The sequence below is a fragment of the Coturnix japonica genome, chromosome 5 (genome assembly GCF_001577835.2).
Source record: "Coturnix japonica isolate 7356 chromosome 5, Coturnix japonica 2.1, whole genome shotgun sequence".
NCBI classification, from domain to species: Eukaryota; Metazoa; Chordata; class Aves; order Galliformes; family Phasianidae; genus Coturnix; species Coturnix japonica.
The window spans coordinates 32,689,781-32,707,351 of NC_029520.1; the positions used below are offsets into that span (position 1 = coordinate 32,689,781).

The 17,571-nt window shown below is 40.2% G+C and overlaps 1 protein-coding gene across 1 annotated transcript; it reads left to right on the forward strand.

Annotated features, from left to right (window-relative positions):
* The first annotated feature begins 3,268 nt into the window (after nt 1–3,268).
* FAM177A1 (family with sequence similarity 177 member A1) lies at nt 3,269–17,087 on the forward strand. Its single transcript, XM_015864994.2, has 5 exons — nt 3,269–3,447; nt 6,754–6,930; nt 12,731–12,797; nt 13,992–14,089; nt 14,887–17,087. Exons 1-5 carry the CDS (start codon nt 3,361–3,363, stop codon nt 15,085–15,087), a joined length of 630 nt encoding a protein of 209 aa, XP_015720480.1. The 5' UTR covers nt 3,269–3,360; the 3' UTR covers nt 15,088–17,087.
* The last annotated feature ends 484 nt before the right edge of the window (nt 17,088–17,571 follow it).

Genomic DNA, 17,571 nt, shown 5'->3' on the forward strand with positions numbered 1-17,571 from the left:
TTTATTAGTATGTAATGAGATGTCCTTAATTTTATGTATTTCTAATTACTGCTATAACTCTTTGGCATACCCAATGTAACTAGTTCAACATCTGAAGTATGTTGCTGTTTCTGCTCAGTTTTTTGGAGTGTGTTAATTTTGCACAGAATTTTGCTCTCCAGGATTCTATAATTCTTTCCCTATACATAAAATATGAAACAACTAACAATGTGTGTATGCAGATATCTTCAGTATATTTGACAGCTTGATAGTCTTCATACCAGACTGCCAAATAAACTGTTCTTCCATGGTGAAGATAGTCATATATAGTAGATAGAATTTTGTGCTGGTATCCAAATTGAAGTAAAAACAGCTGTATCTGACAGACCATATTGCCCCAACTCAGCTATGTTCTGATCTTAATTTCCCATGTCATCCACTGTGCTGGTCTGAAATCTACAGGCACCTGAGAAACTATGCAAGCCAGTTAAAATTTGACATCTCAGCAAATACGGTAAAATCTTTAACTCTTATTTTAAGGAAGGAGATAGTTATGAATTTATTTACATATACTGCTGTGTGCTTGGGTTGTAAATGCACCCACTTCTGTTTCCTAGATGAGTGATAGAAATTAAATGCAGTAATTAAATATATCCACGTGTTAATGTCAGTTGATTGAAAAGGTGACAGCTAACACAGTTGATAGCATAATTTCCTACAGAAGTCCTCTTCTGCTAATAAAATGTTAGATGTGCTGTAACTTAATTTATAATGTGGAACTATCTTCTGCACTGCTAATGATACCTGTATTCTTACAGAGGATGCTGAAAAATCTGTAGATAGACCATTCACTACAACTCTGCATTTTAGGCACGTAAGTAGTCTGAAAGGACTGCTAAGTTGGATCTTATATATTAAATGTAACAAAGCAATGAGTACTTCTGTATCACAAGCTTGTGTGGGTGCTGCCCTCAGCTATTTAAACGGTATGTGTTTACAAAAATTTGTTTTTATAGTATTTTCAGTTCTTCAGCAATAAAAACTAATACAATATACAAAAACTTGTAGCAGAGACTGGAAAACAGATCTTGGTGTGCAACATAAGGGATAGTGGATAGTTAATTTGAATGCTGTTGATGGAAATCATGCATGAATAGGCATATTGAGAATGGAACAGTGAAGCTCTGTGCTCTTGTACAGACTCAGCTGGACTGTCAAGTTATTAGCAGTTAACTCTTCCTATTTTCAATTCATTGCACATGTTTAGTTTTAGTCTTTTGAATTTCCATATTACCACTGCTGCTACTGTACAGGAATAGAGTTCTGACAGCTCAACCAGCCAGCAAGAGGCAAGGGCAAGTTTGGAAAAGAGTTCTGTTAGTGTGGGATGTGTGGTTTTTTATTTCCGAGGTATATATTGGTCTAAACAAAGAGCAGTATATTGCTCACCAGTTACACATAGGTGAACTCTTACCATACTAAGTAGGACAGTCTTCAGAGCCTGTTAGGAACAACTGCCTGAAGATTTGAATTGTTTTGGTGTTGTTTTTTGTTCATTTTGTGTTTTTAAGCTTGACTATATGGAATGGTCTATAGAACCCTCATTGCTTTGTAGAAGAACAACATTTTTAAGGAGTGTGAGAAATAAAAATGTGAGTTCTGTAGAGCACAATGTGCAATGTACTCTGCCTTGATATTCTTAATTGCTTTTACAAAGCCTTTCTTGATGCAGTGTTTGCAAGTGCAAGCATTACATCATTTTATTGTTAGGCTTCTTGTATGTGTTTGTTGTTTTACTGTCTGGACACACAGCTAAATTTAAATTCAAGTTATCAGGTAATTGTAGTGCCTGGAAAACGCCACTAGGAGGAACTAATGGTTAAGAGAGCAATGTACCAAATAAGCTTAACTCCTTATATTTATGTTCTAGATGTGCATACTTATTTAAAGTCAGTGACATCCTGCAGTTCATAATCCTCTCTGCAACATGCTAACAAGTTTAGAAATGTACTTATTAGGGCACATTAATGTAGAAACAGTTTTCTGTTGTGTGTTTTTTGTTTTTGGAAGGGCGGTGGATGTCAAAGTGTGTGCAAGCCCTGATTGTGCTGTTCTGCATTTAAAAAAAACAGCTAAGACAGCTGTGGAACAATCATTCATGTATTCTCAGTGTGTGCTAGTTTGGTTTGCTGCTCTTTAATGGGAAGTCCTACCCACAGGGCTAGTGCAACAGGTCTGATGTAAATTTTTACCCTTGCAAAGAACAAGGATGACTTTGGCAGCTCAAATATTTATATTCTTTCATTGCAGCTATTGAAAGGGATGTGTTTCTTGTTAATGACAGCTCTCTTCTGAGAGACTGCAATACTAAGATATGTTCCAAAAGCCTATCTGTGCTACAGACCATAGCTCCTTAGAAGCCATAGTCAGCTGTCCTTCAATCCTGTATCATCCTTGTCATCATGTAAGTAATGGCAGTGTGAGTTACAGCCACTGACTCCTACCTTGAAAAAATGATTCATTCACTCCTTGGTTCTGTAAACAGGATCTTGCACAGGTAGAGGAGGAGGCACTTGTTCTCCAGCTGTTGGCAGTGGCTTTTTCCTAGGTCAGTTCTGGCCCTTTGTTAAGGTGGTTAGCAGCAGCAGCAAAAGCCTTCAGCACTCAGTTTGGAGAAAGAAGTCTTTGCTTGCCGCTGCTGTTGCTCCATAAAGCAAACCAATTAAGTGAAGTCAAATGCTTTTCCTTGCCTGCTGGGAATACATGTTATTTTCTCACTGAGACAAATCCCAGGGGCCAGGACACCCTGTTTTTACTTTCCTTTTGTTTCTCCTTTAAAATGCACAAGGTGGGGCCTTTTCCACAGGTCCAAAATTTGCCATCTTTGGTTTTGTTCTTTGGTTTTGTGAGGGATGATAGTTCCCCCAACTGCAGGCAGCTGTGCTGGAAGGGCTGCAGGCTTTAATGCTCGGATGCTTTTGTCCTGAAGTGAAATCCTGCTCTTGAGTTGAGACTTGAGCCACCAACAGGCGCAGAGGCAGATGTGAGGGGGACGCAGAGCGGGCTGGGGAGCTCAGTCCGGCCCTGTCTGAAGAGCCTGTTCCTGGTAGCGATCCCCTGTATGTTTGTCCCCAGGCTCTCCTGGCTCTGACTGCTGCAGTTGGAGGACGCAATGCCCGAAGGAGCTCGAGCGCCGCGCGTTTCCTCGTTCCCCGCTCAGCGGCCTAGGGCCGGGAGCACGGCAGGGCCCACCAGGCCCCAGCGGCCTCTCAGCGCCCCGCCCCGCCGGGCGGTGTGACGGGCGGTGCCGCCCGGTCGTTCGCTTCCCTGGGCCGCCGCGGGCCGCTGCCGCCCTCCCCCGGCGCCGCGGCGGGCGGGAGGATGGAGCAGGGGCTGTCCGCCATCACCCTCTACTGCGCGCCCGCCGCCAGCCCCGCGGCCGCCGCCTGCGCCATGGAGCCCGAGCAGGTGAGCGGGACCATCGGGGACCACCGGCGCTCGGCGGGGACAGGCCGGGGCGGCTCGGGCGGGGCCGCGATATGCGTGGCCGAGTGCAGCGGGAGGGTCGGGGGTCGTGTGAGCCGGCACAGCTCTGCCCTTCGGTGCGCTGTACTTACAGCCCGCAGCGCGGGCGGCTTCTGTTTCACGGGTGAACAGCGCCTTACAAATCGCCTGATAAATATTGAATCAGGGCGGCTTTCCGCTTCCAGCCGGCGTGTCGGTGACACAGCCGAGGTGTCAGAGATCCCTGCCTCGGGCGCACGCGACACCGGGTCTCGGGCGGACTTTGCCCTGCAGAGCTCTCAGCCGCTCGGTGCTCCTGTGCCTCGCCTTGGCCGTGCGCTGCCGTCCTGAGGCTCGCGGTTCCGAGGGCTTCTTACAGCTCTGCTCTCCCACCCTTACTTTGTCGTCTTCTGCTTGTAGAAGGCTCGTGTGGTTTAATGACGCTTGAAACACAGGCCAGAAAGTTAAGGAGAATGCACCGAAAACAAAAATAATACAAATACAGGCAGACAGGATGGCACGGGCGGGACCGTGTCGTGATTAGTATTACAGCCTCCCAGTGACTAGTGCCATCAGGCCAGCAGCTCCCTGTGAACTAATTACTCATCCTTCTGGGGGACTGTGTCCCTGAGTGCCGGCTGTAGGTGTCCTCACACATTTCATCCTTCATCGTGGTTTATTTGTTTTGGCATTTGGATCGTGGGCTGGAATTCCATGGTGCTGGGCACTGTACCAGCACAGCTGAAGTGCTCCCTACTACTCTGCCGGCTTCTGCCAAAAACTGAGGTGAGGGGGAGGGTGAAAGAAGTAATGAGGAACAACGCTTAGGGATGTAACCTTCCAACAGGGGAGGTGTGCGAGGGTCATAAAGTGAATTAAAATTCTAAGGGGGCATTTGAAAGGAAAAGGAGATAGCATGACAGACTTGATAGAGCATCATCACAGCTAAAGATGAAGAAGAGAGCACAAAGGTAACTAGCCTCGTGTTTAATAGCTGACAGTATGGAAGCCAAAGTAAATGCTTGTATAAGCATTTATTTGTTATGCCATGTGTCAGGGCTTTCAGGACCTGTGTAATGTGGTGGTGGGGATAGGCCTGAGGAAGAAAACGAGATGGCAACCTGACTAGAGCTGCACCCGTGAGGGGTGATTTTATGACAGCTCCCTGCGTTGGAAAAAGAAGCTAAATGTGTAAGGACTCAAACAGATTAAACTGTTGTGTTTCGCTATAAAGTGAGTCTGGATGATAATTACGGAATAGATTTGTATTGCCACATTTTTGAGCAGATCCTGTTGGGAAGGGAAATAAAATGTACTGATGCTGGACTTCTGCTTGCAGCTGGGAGAGGTGGCTTTTGTTGGCGTTGTGCACGAGAAAATTAAAAGGGCAAATGCCACAGTGATGATTGGAAACAACATCTAGGTTTGCCGCCCGTGTAATGATCAAAGCAGCAGCTGACGTGTTTTATTTTATTAAATATATTCAGGTCTCTGGAGCAGATTACTAAGGGAAATGTTTTATCGTTTCTTGATGATTCTTTTAGTTTATCGTGTTGACTACATTGGTCCAAAATGTTGTAGCAGCACCAACTGTGCTGAGCTCCTTTCCAGTGTAAGAGGGGTTACAGGGTGCACTGAGAAGTGTACAGCTTCCAGAGCCAGAGAATTAAACCTTGCTTTTAAATTTTAAAGATTTGATACACTGTTTTTCTAAGCAAGAAGATATTTGAAGTATTTGAGTTAAATGAATCAAAATCAGCAGAGTCTGATTTCTGGGAGCTTGTAGTGAGGCTCACTGTTATTGATCACAATAAATAGTCATAAGAAATAGTGCTCTTCAGTACTGTGGCTAACCATGAAAAATGGAATCATTGTACTGTGCCAATGAAGAAGTGTGAAATTTTAGTAAGAGGCCAATTCTGTGGTGCTCTGTGCTCCAAAAAGCACAGAACCCACTTGCAGTGAGCGGTGCCTGCCCTCGCAGTGGCACAAGGGATGCTCCCTGTGCTCAGGCTCTGCTTTTTCAGCACTTATTTCTGCAGCTTTGCTGTTCTACTACTGCTGTTTCCAGGACTGAAACTTAACAGAGAGAGTCCGCTAGGCCTGGGGCTGTCAGCTTCGTGCTTCTGCATGGAAATGTAATGCCAGTTCAGCTGGATTATACCACTGGAAACTTCATTCTGCCACTTCATTCTGTGTTGGTCCTCCAGAAACACACATAGAATACACCACGGTAGCTAAAGAAATGCTGCAGGAAGCCAAAATGACTTGCAGTTTTCTGCAGCTGCATACTGCAAGAAGGGATGATCAAAGTGTGTACTCCCTCTCCACACTGTCAGGCATAGCATGTGATTGGTGTATTCCCTCTCTCTTCTCTGGGCATGAGATAAATCTATTGCCTGGAATGAAGGAGGCAGTTCTGCCCCCCTACCTTCACCTGCCCCCCTGCACTGTGCCCATTGATTTTCCTAGTGAACCCAGCATAAGTGACAGGAAGAGCAATACTGTGTTTAGGATTAAGGGTAATCCTACAACTTTGTGTTGAAAATACACATTTTTACTAATATTTTTGATTTGTGATCTGTGAAAACTGCTAAGGTTGTCATAGGCAAGTATTCAGAAATTGGAACATGTCCATTTTACATGAACTTAATTCTATGTACACATGCATACATTTCCTTCCTTATGTTGTATATTGTAGAAGCGTGTCATAAGGAACTTAGGTAGTTCCTTGTGTGCTTTATATTGTATTGGACATTATTGTGTGCTTTATATTGTATTGGACATTAAAAGCAACTGGCTTTTAATTTTTAACATTTTCTGTGTCCTTTTCTGTATAACAGCAGTATTTTCAAAACAACTTTTGCACTTGTTGCAGTATTTAAATGCTCTGCCAAGATGAAGGTTCTCTTTTGATGGATACCACACAAAACTTACTAAAATTTTCTGTCCACACGAGTTGTTATCCTAAAGAATTATGGATTACCCTTTGAACCAGAAGTAAAGCTTTCCCAGTGCTTTTTCTTAGACTTCAAGACTGCACTGTAGCACTCAGCAGCTGGAAGAGCAAACCCACACTTCTTTTTTATCCATCCTTACCCACTACATTAACTGTGCTTTTTTTTCCTGGCCCGTTGTATTAATGGTGATTGCTGATGTATATTAAACAATCCAAACACATCATTAAGTTTTGAAGGGAAAAGTCCAGTTTTTCAGCTTACTGCACAGAAGCGTACTTGAGATAACTTTTATTTTTGTTCTTCTCTGTAGCAACTTGCAAATGGAGATAGAGGCTTTGAGAATGTGGAGCTGGGTGTCATAGGAAAGAAGAAGAAAGTTCCAAGGAGGGTTATTCACTTTGCAAGTGGAGAAACAATGGAAGAATATAGCACAGATGAAGAGGAAGATGAACAAGAGAAAAAAGACCTGTTGCCTCCTGTAGATCCTGTAAGTATTTCACTTCATACATTTCTGCTTACTGGTTTATTGGATAACTACTTGCGGTTTTTCCTTTAGTTTCGATGTCACAAATTGATATGGTGTATCAAAGGTTCAGTTAATTCAATTGGCTCTAGGCACTGAGAAACCCCAGTCTTGTGCTTCTTTTATGACAACCCCACAAACTGGTATCCAACTATTTATTCTCTGCCCTCCTACAATTCCGTCTTCCCATAAGTTGAGTCTACAGTCCCATACCCTGCCTGTCTGTGGGACTCCATTTCTGGCCTTCTCTGGCCTTGTTTGCCTGTACTGACTGACTTGAAGTGGGGTTCTTGAAATCAGCTGGATCTTTCCCCATGTGCTGAGTACTGTCAAGTGGCTGGGGGTTGTTGCTTTGTGCAGCAGCCAGCCTGCCCGTGCTTTGGAGGCAAATGCCTGTTCAGAGCTGCTTGTTCCTACACTTCAGATAAGAGTCACTGCACACACAGAAACTGGTGGTGTTTTCTACATGACATAAGCATTGCTGTTGAAATGACTTGTGCCCCATGGATGGGAATCTTTAACTAAGAAACGTTGTGTTGAAAGCTTTCTAATTACTGTGTGACTAGGTGCTGTATTTATTTGAGTGTGCATCCTTCCCAGGGAAGCAAAAGGGAGGGATTTCAGTGAAGAGTTTGACTTTCTTCTCTTTTTCTTCTGAAGAAGTGGTGTGGCCACAAGGGGTTTGCATTGTGAAGGACTTTCAATCAGTTCTCCTTTATTCCCTCTGCAAAATTAATTTAGCTTGAAGAAAAAGTAATAGTTCGAGGATTGAGCTGCTATGAGAGTATGGAGAGCTGGGATTGGGGCTCCAAGGGATTCATGTATAAAGCTGTTGCATTCAGACTTGGATGTACTGATGGCATTGGTACCTCTTTCTTGTATACAAAGAAAAGTAACATTAGCCTGAGAGCAGATGTATTGGTATAAAAATGCATGTCAAGCTTACGTGTTAATTAAAATGTAATCATCGCAAATAAATATATTTAACTGATAAACAATTGATAAATGATAGCTTTGGGGGAGCAGGAGGGGGTATTTTGTTTTTTTTTCTTCTCCTTAAGATTTTACTCTAGAAGTGCAGGAACTGTGAAACTTACTGAATATTCCTGTAACATGAATGGATCTTCAGACTCTTCAGATCTGTTCCATGCATTGAGGGCTCTGTCAGGTTCCTGTAGATTCAGACAGAGATTATTTTTTTTCAATTATAATTAGCAGGGGACTAGATCTGTGTAATTTCTCTGTCATTTCCTCTCAGTAGAACAATTCCACTGCATTATCATGTGCATCAATTATCATGAGCCCAGAGAAGTACACACTGCTGTACAAATGGACACTTAACTAAAAAGTCCTCAAATATTCACCACTGCCAGGAGTTTGTGGGATCATACTCCTGCTTTCCTAATATGAATTTTATTCTGAATACCAAAAAGCAAATTGTATGGTACAGTTAAAATTGCTTTATTCCACTACAGTTTATGAAATATTTAATTTTTATTACTTTTTTTTTTTTTTAAATAATAAAAGAACCTTCTGAAGCAGAATACTTTATTGTGGAGCACAGTATGCCCCATTAAGCATTGCTTTTTACCTTGGCAGAATAAACTTGATTAGACCAAGGGTTGCCATTAAGTGAAGTTTACCTTATCTGCTGAATGCTTCCTGTATCCCAACTGAGCCACTGAATTGAAGAAATGTTAGTCCAAGCTGAGCTTTGATGTTTTAGCCAACAGCTGCCTTGAAAATGTTTTTATTGTAGGATTTCTATAAAAGCAATTAAGTAGTCAGTTTGCTGGGACCAGCATGTCTAAAACTTGTTATCTCGGTTGGGATACTAAAAAGTATGTTGCAAATAATAGCTGTTCCTGGACCAATTTATTTTTAGAAAAAGCACATAATATTTGGAATAGAAACTTTAAATCATGAAAATCCAAAGCTCAGCTGGTATTGGCATAGTAGCAGGTTCTGGGTGAGTTTAAACTTAAGAGTTTAAACTTAACTCTTAAGAGAAACAAATATTTTGCTGTGTTGTAAGGAATCTTCTTCAGTAGCTATACCTTGGGTTACACTGCAGAGCTAAGCAGACGATGGCAATGTCTTCTGTACTAAGCAAAGTAACATGTATGTATTTTGAATACTAAAGAATTCAGCGTGATGCCACCCAAAACAAATTCTCATAAGATACTGAGTCTTACGTTTTGCTTTGAAGCAGAGATTCTGATACTTCTCTAAGTCAGCATTCTGTTCATTGCTGGTTTTGGTTCAGAGTGTCCGGTCTGTTGTGGATTTTTAAGAGGGAGTTGTATACAAAACACAGGTCATGCTTACTACATTTTTCTGACTTCTTTTTTTAAGATAACATTTTTTAATATTAGTGGTCTCCTTTGCCTTTTTGGTGTTTGTAAATGCTTTGTTCATAACTGAATCTTTTATCCAAAAATGTAGTTTATATTGCAAATCTCCTTTAATTCTGCCCACCTCCACCTTTCTCCAACCGGCTCCAGAAGATATCTTTTTGCCTACCCTGGATTGTCCCTTTGTTGCTTTCACCTAGTAGCTGAGTGGGCAGAAATGCCTTTGCAGAGCAGCTATAAGCAACAATATAACTGTTGGTTGTAACCTTAGCATTCATCTGAGAACGTTTCGTCAGTGTTGCTCCAGAACAGATCAATTTTGTTGGAAAGACAGAACGATATTCTTACAGGAAGATGATTCTGATACCTCCTAGTTAAAAGCAGCTTAACTTCATGTAGCAAAAAAGCATTATTTTATGCTGTCTGAGAACTTGGAAAGTCTAGTTTTATTTTAAGAACTTGGCAGTGAGGAAGGAAAATCAGTCAATGACCAAATAATTGCTATTCATCACACAATATGTGCTTTTTTTTCCTGTGCCCTTCAATCTTGTTTTAACTGGCCTGTGATAGCAGTTTCACCTGCTGTGTTCACTGAAGGACTTGTTATACCAGTGACTACTCAATCAGTAATTAAACTCATTAAACTGCGTCTTGACACAGTAAACAATGGAAGATAATCTGTTTGGCAATATTTAACTCATAAAACACAGCCTGCTTTTTCTTAAATCAGTAAATGATTCTTTAACTCATTTTGCCATTTTCTCTGAGGAAAACTACACACTCACTCCAAAAAAACCCCAACAAAACAAAGTGAACAAAATCAACCTAACAGAAAACCTACAATCTTTAGAAAGCTCTGAAGTGTTATTAGGGAATGAAATCTGGCAAAAGAAATGTGACTGTGCATTGTTTATATGGCACATTCAGAAGATCAGCAGTGTGTCTGCTCCCTTAGGCAGCACCATACTAGGGAACAGTATCATGTTCTGTTGCTGAATCATAGCCCTCTTGGTTTTACCAGTGGATGAATTCATTATGATAATTCCTACTTAAAATGCAGAGTGCTAACACCTTCTGTACGTGGACTCGGACAGATCATATTGTAGCTGAGTTTTAGATTAGAATTGTGCATTAGGATGTTTTGTAATTTAAAATCAAGTGTAAATACACATTATATTTTTAATTTTAAAAAACAAAATTAAATCATGATAGCAAAGTAGTATAGTTAAGCATTGTAGAAACATATACTTAAGAGAATGTTGGTAGGAGAAATACTGTTCCCTCATATTAAACTAGTGCCCTGCATCAAGAAATACAATATTATCTGTCCTTGTTTTGATTACACTGAACATCAACGCTTCTTTGGACAAAGATACATAACGTCAGGGTGTGCAGTTCCTGCTGAACTGACTTTGGTACTGTAGGACCTGAATTAAGTACCATTTTCCAGTGTCACTCCATAAATCAAAGATATTTCATATAGTGCTATTAATTTGTATTCAGTTTTTGCATAACATTTATGTTCTTATCACCCATAAGGTCCTTGTGCTCTCTCTAGTACCTCATCTCAGCTCATATTTGGATCTCTCGCTTGGGTATCTAAGGTCCTGTCAGAAGCTGCCCAAACTTACCCCGAGGAAGTAAGAAAAAAAAAACAGAGGAGAATTATTTCTCCCGGATGTGTTTGCAAGTTCCTGCTTGTTCTCAGTGGTATTTACTCTACCAGGCATTTCATTTTACTGTTGAATCTTCGTTACGTGGTTTCTTTTGGCTTTGTATTGCCTTTAGAGACACTTGAAAGAATGTTCCTTTTTTTAAACCATCAGAACTGGCACAGAAATATAGGACTAAGTGAAGAAGTGTCTAGCTAGGCCAGAAACACATGTAGAAAGCAGAGGTTTGTACAAAGTTGAACTTAGAATTACTTCTAACATAGCAAACTGTTCTTTAATTGTGGTGGGGGAATAGCAGAGATAAAGCATCTCTGTGCCTGCAGAGACTCTAATGTAATGTTTGTGGTACCGCACTAGGGCATTAGAATATTCTGTGTCTGATTTACTTCTGTCACATTGAAGCTCAGCTTCTCTTTTTATCCTTAAATGTTAAAAGGGCTCTTGTAGCTTCTTACTTATTGCTGCACAGCAGGCTTTTGTTTGTTCTGTGCGCTGTGTGAGCGCGTTCTGACCTCGTCACCTCGTTATGAAGGATTGTACAAAGGCTTGTCAATGCCATTATTTGCACCTGTGGCAATGAGCTTTTCCAGCACTTTGAGTTCTTCAACTGAACAAACTGAGAAATGATTGTCGTTGGTTTGTCTGCCAACTGCGTACGTAATCAACAACTGGAGGTGCTTTTGTATAAGCAGGATAGCAGCTGGTTTTGCTTACACTTTTACCTTGGCAGGACGTTTTCCATATCCATTGCCAAAAATATGTAGCATCTGTTTTACTTCTGCCTGCCAGCTTGAGCTTTTTGCTTGACAGATTGTACTCACGGATAAGATTTCCCCAGAGTCTTCTCAGTGTTGAACAGCCCCACCTCTCTCATCCTTCCTTCATGTGGAGGATGTTCCAGTCCCTTCACCATCTTAGTAACTGTGCATCCCATCAGGGTTCACAAACTTAGCTGTGTCCAGTTTGCTTAAACATTCTGAAAGCAGATGCTTTCCTCATTGGTGAACGTGAGGTCCAGATCACCTCTTCTTGTGTCAGGAAATTGCTGGGTTTATGCCCTGCTGTGTTGTTCTTCCAGCAGGTGTTATGGTGATGGAGGTCACCACTGAGACTGTTTCTAGCCGTGTGTAGCAGGCCTCATGCATTTGCTCTTCCTGGTCATTTGTCCTATAGCACGCACATCCTACAGTATCACCCATGGTGCTTTAAAGCTCTCAGCTGGCCTTTATCTAAGCACAGGCAGAGCTCCATGAACTCCAGCTGCCCTTACACAAATGGTGGAACCCCATCTTTTTCCTCACAGACCTTTTTTTCACTTGTTTGGTTTTTAAACCGTCTTTTGTTGTTCTCTCATTATTATAATCAGAGAATATTTGGTTAGCCCAGTTCTCTGCTTGGTCTGACAAAAGTCAGAACATAATGAGAAGGTCTTTATAGTTATAGGAAGTATCTTGGGATTGTGCTGGATGCTTGTTGCTTCCCATGTCTGGGAGTGGGAAACAAAAAATGGTGAAATTAATGTTCCCAGATGTAAACAATGGTTAGTTTTTGTATCTTGCAGTGATATCTTGTTTCAGATATGCCTGGTCTATACTTACTGTAAAGCAAAAATATTGTGGTAGCTGCAAACAGGTGCCATTGCAGACTTTGTTCTAGATCTACTTGAGCATTTGCATGACTTACCATGTATCTTTAACATATAGCTATACATGTTGGTAACTGTTTTTGTTGTTACAGACAACACTCACGTGGGGACCTTACCTATGGTTTCATATGTTGAGAGTTGCCACGTCAACCTTATCAGGTATCGATTCACTTAATTCTTAGCTAAATATAGTTTTTAGAATGCTTGTCCTAGTCTGTATTCTTCCCAACACATGAAGTATTCTGTATTGTATACTGACAAATATCTGCGGGATTTCCATCATTATACAGCCTGATTGTCAGTATTTAAAAGACTGCTTACAGTCTGTCCTATTGATTAAACTATTATTATTTTTAGAAACACTTTACACTACAATCCCGTTCATTGCCGTATCTTTTCCTCATTCACAAAGGTAGATCTCACTCTCCTTTTTTTTTCCTTCTTCCTTTTACATTTTCCAGAAATCTTTTATGAGTTTGAGGACTGCTAGAGGCTTCCTTCTTCCCTCTTAAGTTTTGCCTCCTGTATTTGCCATTTGAACTGATGATTTGCAAGAGCTCTATCTGGAAGGTCATTTATAAAATGACTGTACGCTCTGAGAACCATTCAGTTGATGACTTCTGTTTCCACCAAAGATTACTGAGTAACTCATTCATTTGCTTCGTAGGAGCAGATTTGTAATTTGAAGTGCAATATATTTGATTCATTGTTTGCTTTTATTGAAGCAATAGTGGTTTAACTATCATTTTGATACAGCAGCCAACTGACCCACGCCCACCTGTGCCATAGTTCTGAATTCACTACATGTTATGGCAAAGTAGTTCTACATTTTGCCTTGAAAACTGAGACAGCTGAGATCTATAAATTTTATCAATGCATCAGAATGCAACACAGAGCATTATTTAAAATGATACTGGATTAAAGTGTACATCTATCATTAAATTACCTCAGTTGTCTGGTACCACTAGACTGAAGTGCCAGTATGGTTGGTAGCCATATGTTTTTACCTAATTTTCAGTTAAATTTCAGTTAAAAGCTTAAATTCTAATGGATGCCCTAACAAAACAAACCTGGATGCAAAGCTAAAGCTGTTAGAATGTAAACACTACCACTGTCAAGCTTTTCATTCATTTCCACATTCTGTTTTTTTGTTCATTCTCTTTCTTAAAGAGCAATTATTAATTTATTACGCTAAAGTCTATACAGAAGTAGCTTAGCATAGCAGATTTTCTCTTTTGAGTGATGTACAATAATGGAAAACCATTCGGGAAAGTTGATACCTTTTACAGCAGAGTGGTGTTCAACAGCTTTCTTCCATATATTAATCATTTATAAAATCCTGTTTGTTTTCAGTGTGTGATTTCCTTGGGGAAAAGATTGCATCTGTTTTGGGGATAAGCACTCCAAAATACCAGTACGCCATCGATGAGTATTACAGAATGAAGAAAGAGGTATGTTGTGCGTGAGATTGGGCTCTTAAGCTTTTCTTCTCCCTACTTATCTTCCCCGGCACTTTCAAAAATAAAATCTGTATTCCTACATTGATTACTGAAATGAAGTTTCAGATCCTCTGTTTCAGCTCACCTTCAGTTTTCACTTGATACATGATTTATATTTGCTTATCCACAAGCATTTTCTCATCAGACTGTCAGTCTTAGAATTGGTTGGGTCCTGACTGCTGCTCTGCTTGCTTCTCTTCTACAACAAATGTTTAAGTAAGTCAGAAGTGTAAGAAAGTTGAGAGGAACACTCTAAGGAGGCAGCTTCCTCACTTTACTCAGTAAAAGTAGGTGTAATTTCCAACTCTGAATTCAAGGGTAAATTGAACGTTATGTTACCATTTATTCCAAACTGTAACTGAATATGAATGATAGGAGGCCAGTGCCCTATGCAAAAAAAACTTAAAGCTTTAACACTTCTGACACTTACTTTATTTTAATAGCTTTTTATTATTAAAATAGCATTGAAATGCTTCATAGAAAGTAGACCTATCACTACTACTGTTCACTAAACACTGCTTATCTAGACATGTCACTTTTTTTGTGCTGGTGGGACACAGTTCAATTCTTCACTTTTGGTGGTATTTTTTTTTCCTTAATGGGAGTTGTGGAATTATGATAAGCTGGTGACTGTTATTAAGCAGAACAAATATTTGTGTCTTCTAATGGGAATTGATATATTCTTACAGAATATAAGCCTCATTTACTTCAAGGAAACAGTAGCTTATGAACCTGGTGGTTTATTTTAGGAAGAAGAGGAGGAACAGGAAAACAGGATGTCAGAAGAAGCAGAAAGACAGCATCAGGAGCAGCAGAACAAACTACAGGCAGAGGCTCCTGTCCAAACAGACCAGCCTGAAGCAACAAGTACTTCTTTTGTGAATGTAAACTTCGAAAATGAGGGAGATTGCCAGTCTGTTGTGGAAAATAAACAAGATGTAGTTTCTTAAGTAAGTGAAAAACTTTGTATTCCGTAGGAAATAGGAAGTGTCAGGTGTCACAGTCTGGCTACAAGCAGAAAAATAGGATGATACTTGTTCATTGTAATACAACTTCAAGCATTCTTATTGATCAGGAGAGAGCTAAGTGATGTCTCTTCCTTCTGTCAGCCTAATAAAGGCTGAGGCATTCTGCCAAATTGGCACTAAAGTTAAAATGAAAATTGTACTACAAACATTTTGTCTAAAATTGAATTTCTTGTAAAGCAAGTAAGACATTTAAATTGTTGTCTGGCACTCTGGATTGCAGATGTGAAGCTCTTTTAAACACCTATTTCTGATTTGTACACTGTTTGCAACTTAGCTCTCTATGAATAGATTAATAGGAATCAACATCCTGTAACTCACAAGTCATAGTAGCTTCTGACTTCCCCTGTTTGTTGTCACTACTGTGTGCATGTATCTTTCCGTTACTGACACAAGAGATGTTAGATTTAATGTTAATTAGATTTAAGGGCCCAATGAGACACTTTATTATTACTCTTAACTTTAAAGGGAGACTATAAACACCCCTGAATACGTAGGTACCAGTACCAGCACTGTTGGAAGCTGATAGTGCTCAGCTGTTCCATTTAGTGCTGTAATCAAGCACAGAACTAGTGTCAGCATAAGATGCTGTCCCTCTAGATCCAAGAATTAATAGCGAGCCACCTGTTCAAATACTTATTTACATGCTCTGAATTGGCATGGAGAGTAAATTGAGATCTTGCTAAATCGTAACGAATGGGGTAGGCATTGTGTATAGTAACAACCTGTAACTACACCTTTGTTGTTTTTTTGTTTTTTCCCTTTTTGTCATACGATACCTGAATCAGTGCACCTAATTAACCTGAGCAGGCAGTTTGTTTAACGTTATGAATAAGGAATGTGCTTGTGCAGGTATCTTTTCCCCCCTTGTGCAGAATTCAAAAATAACTGGGAATTATAAAACCAGGCTGAAGTATCTTCTTTTAAATGAAAAAAAAAACCAAAAAACAAACAAGCTTGTTTTAGTATTGAAACAAAACTCATTCTTTTTAAAGTGAAATTCAGATTCACTCCAGTTTTTAACTACCCCCAATTACCAATTAAAGGGTTTTATTGCAATGACTGTGATCCTAGTTCTAAGTTGCAAAAGGTGAATGGTTTTCATTGGGACAATCAGGAGTCATTGCTGTAGGCAGGAAAACAAGTAACCGTGTCCCAGTCACTTCCTTTGCAGAATATTTATAGATAAAATTCAGAAATTTTGAGAACCTTCAGTGAAGTTTTCTGTTGGATGTCATCATACTTCCCCAGCCTTGTTCCCACTACCAGCTAACCAAGGAGCATGCTGGAACAGCACAGGCCAGGAACCTTGGGATTAGTTTGCAGAGCTCAGTTACATACTTCAGACAGCTCTCTGAACTAGTATCTTGTGTAACACAAATTCTTTCTTCCCTCATGTGCCCTTCTACACTACAGCAGATCTTCTGAGAAAGATTCAGTCATCTGTTTTGATCTGTTTGTTCTTTACCTTGTTTTGAATGATAATACAGAGGGTGCTGACAGCTGTGTAAAATCATTCCACCCTGAACATCTGCAAGGGAGAGCGTGGATCAGTACCTGGGGAATACAAAGAAAAATATTGGGAGTTCTTATGGTGTGGCAAAGATAAAGCCTCACTTAGCTCTACAATGAAAACTTCAGAGCTGAATGACGCTTTGTTTTTCTGCCATGAAATTAATGTCGGTTGTGTTTGTTCTCTTCTGTCCCTACTGTCTGGTATATCAGAAATATTCTCATTGCCTTGGGGTTAAACTTCTTTGTAAAATATGCTGTATTACTCACCGTGCCTTAACTTAATCCTTTCTTCAGTTTTTATGTTTGTTTGTTTTCAAACTGTATGGAAGTGGTTACTTTCATAACGGTTTAATTTTTCTGTAAGTGCATTAATTGGTTATTTTATATTTAATATAATTTTTGAACTGAAATTTGGCTGTGGCTTTTCCTTTGGAACTGTGGGGTGGTTGAAATTTTATGCCTGCGAACAGGTGTGGTGTTTGTTCAGTGCTTCCAGTTTCCTTGAGTCACACATCCTGGCAGAAGGTCCAGGCACTGACACTCGAGGAATCTCCATGCCACCACCCCTTCCTTACAACTTCATGGAGTTATGTATTAACGAACTTGACATTTTTGGCACTATCTCAAAGTGATAAACAGTGCAGGACTACAACCATATCTGGCCTGTACCTCTTCTACTTTCATTAGAAATATGAAACACGTTAACTTATTAAATCAGTAAAATACTCATTCTTTTACTACTGCTGTAGCTCAGCTATACAAGTTAAATTTTCTATATTACTTACACAGGAGGTTATGGTGGTGAAAGCCTTTATTTATAGAGGTGTTTGGATTAGTTTTATCCAGACCTAAATCTAATGCAGTTGTTTCTGTCAATGAACCTCTTAAGCAGTA

What these genes read in the sequence shown, in the direction of transcription:
- FAM177A1 (XM_015864994.2), top strand. Translation starts at nt 3,361, where the DNA reads ATGGAGCAGGGGCTGTCCGCCATCACCCTCTACTGCGCGCCCGCCGCC. An exon ending in GCGCCATGGAGCCCGAGCAG is followed by an intron (nt 3,448 to 6,753) that starts GTGAGCGGGACC and finishes TCTTCTCTGTAG; the next exon opens with CAACTTGCAAATGGAGATAG. An exon ending in TGTTGCCTCCTGTAGATCCT is followed by an intron (nt 6,931 to 12,730) that starts GTAAGTATTTCA and finishes TTGTTGTTACAG; the next exon opens with ACAACACTCACGTGGGGACC.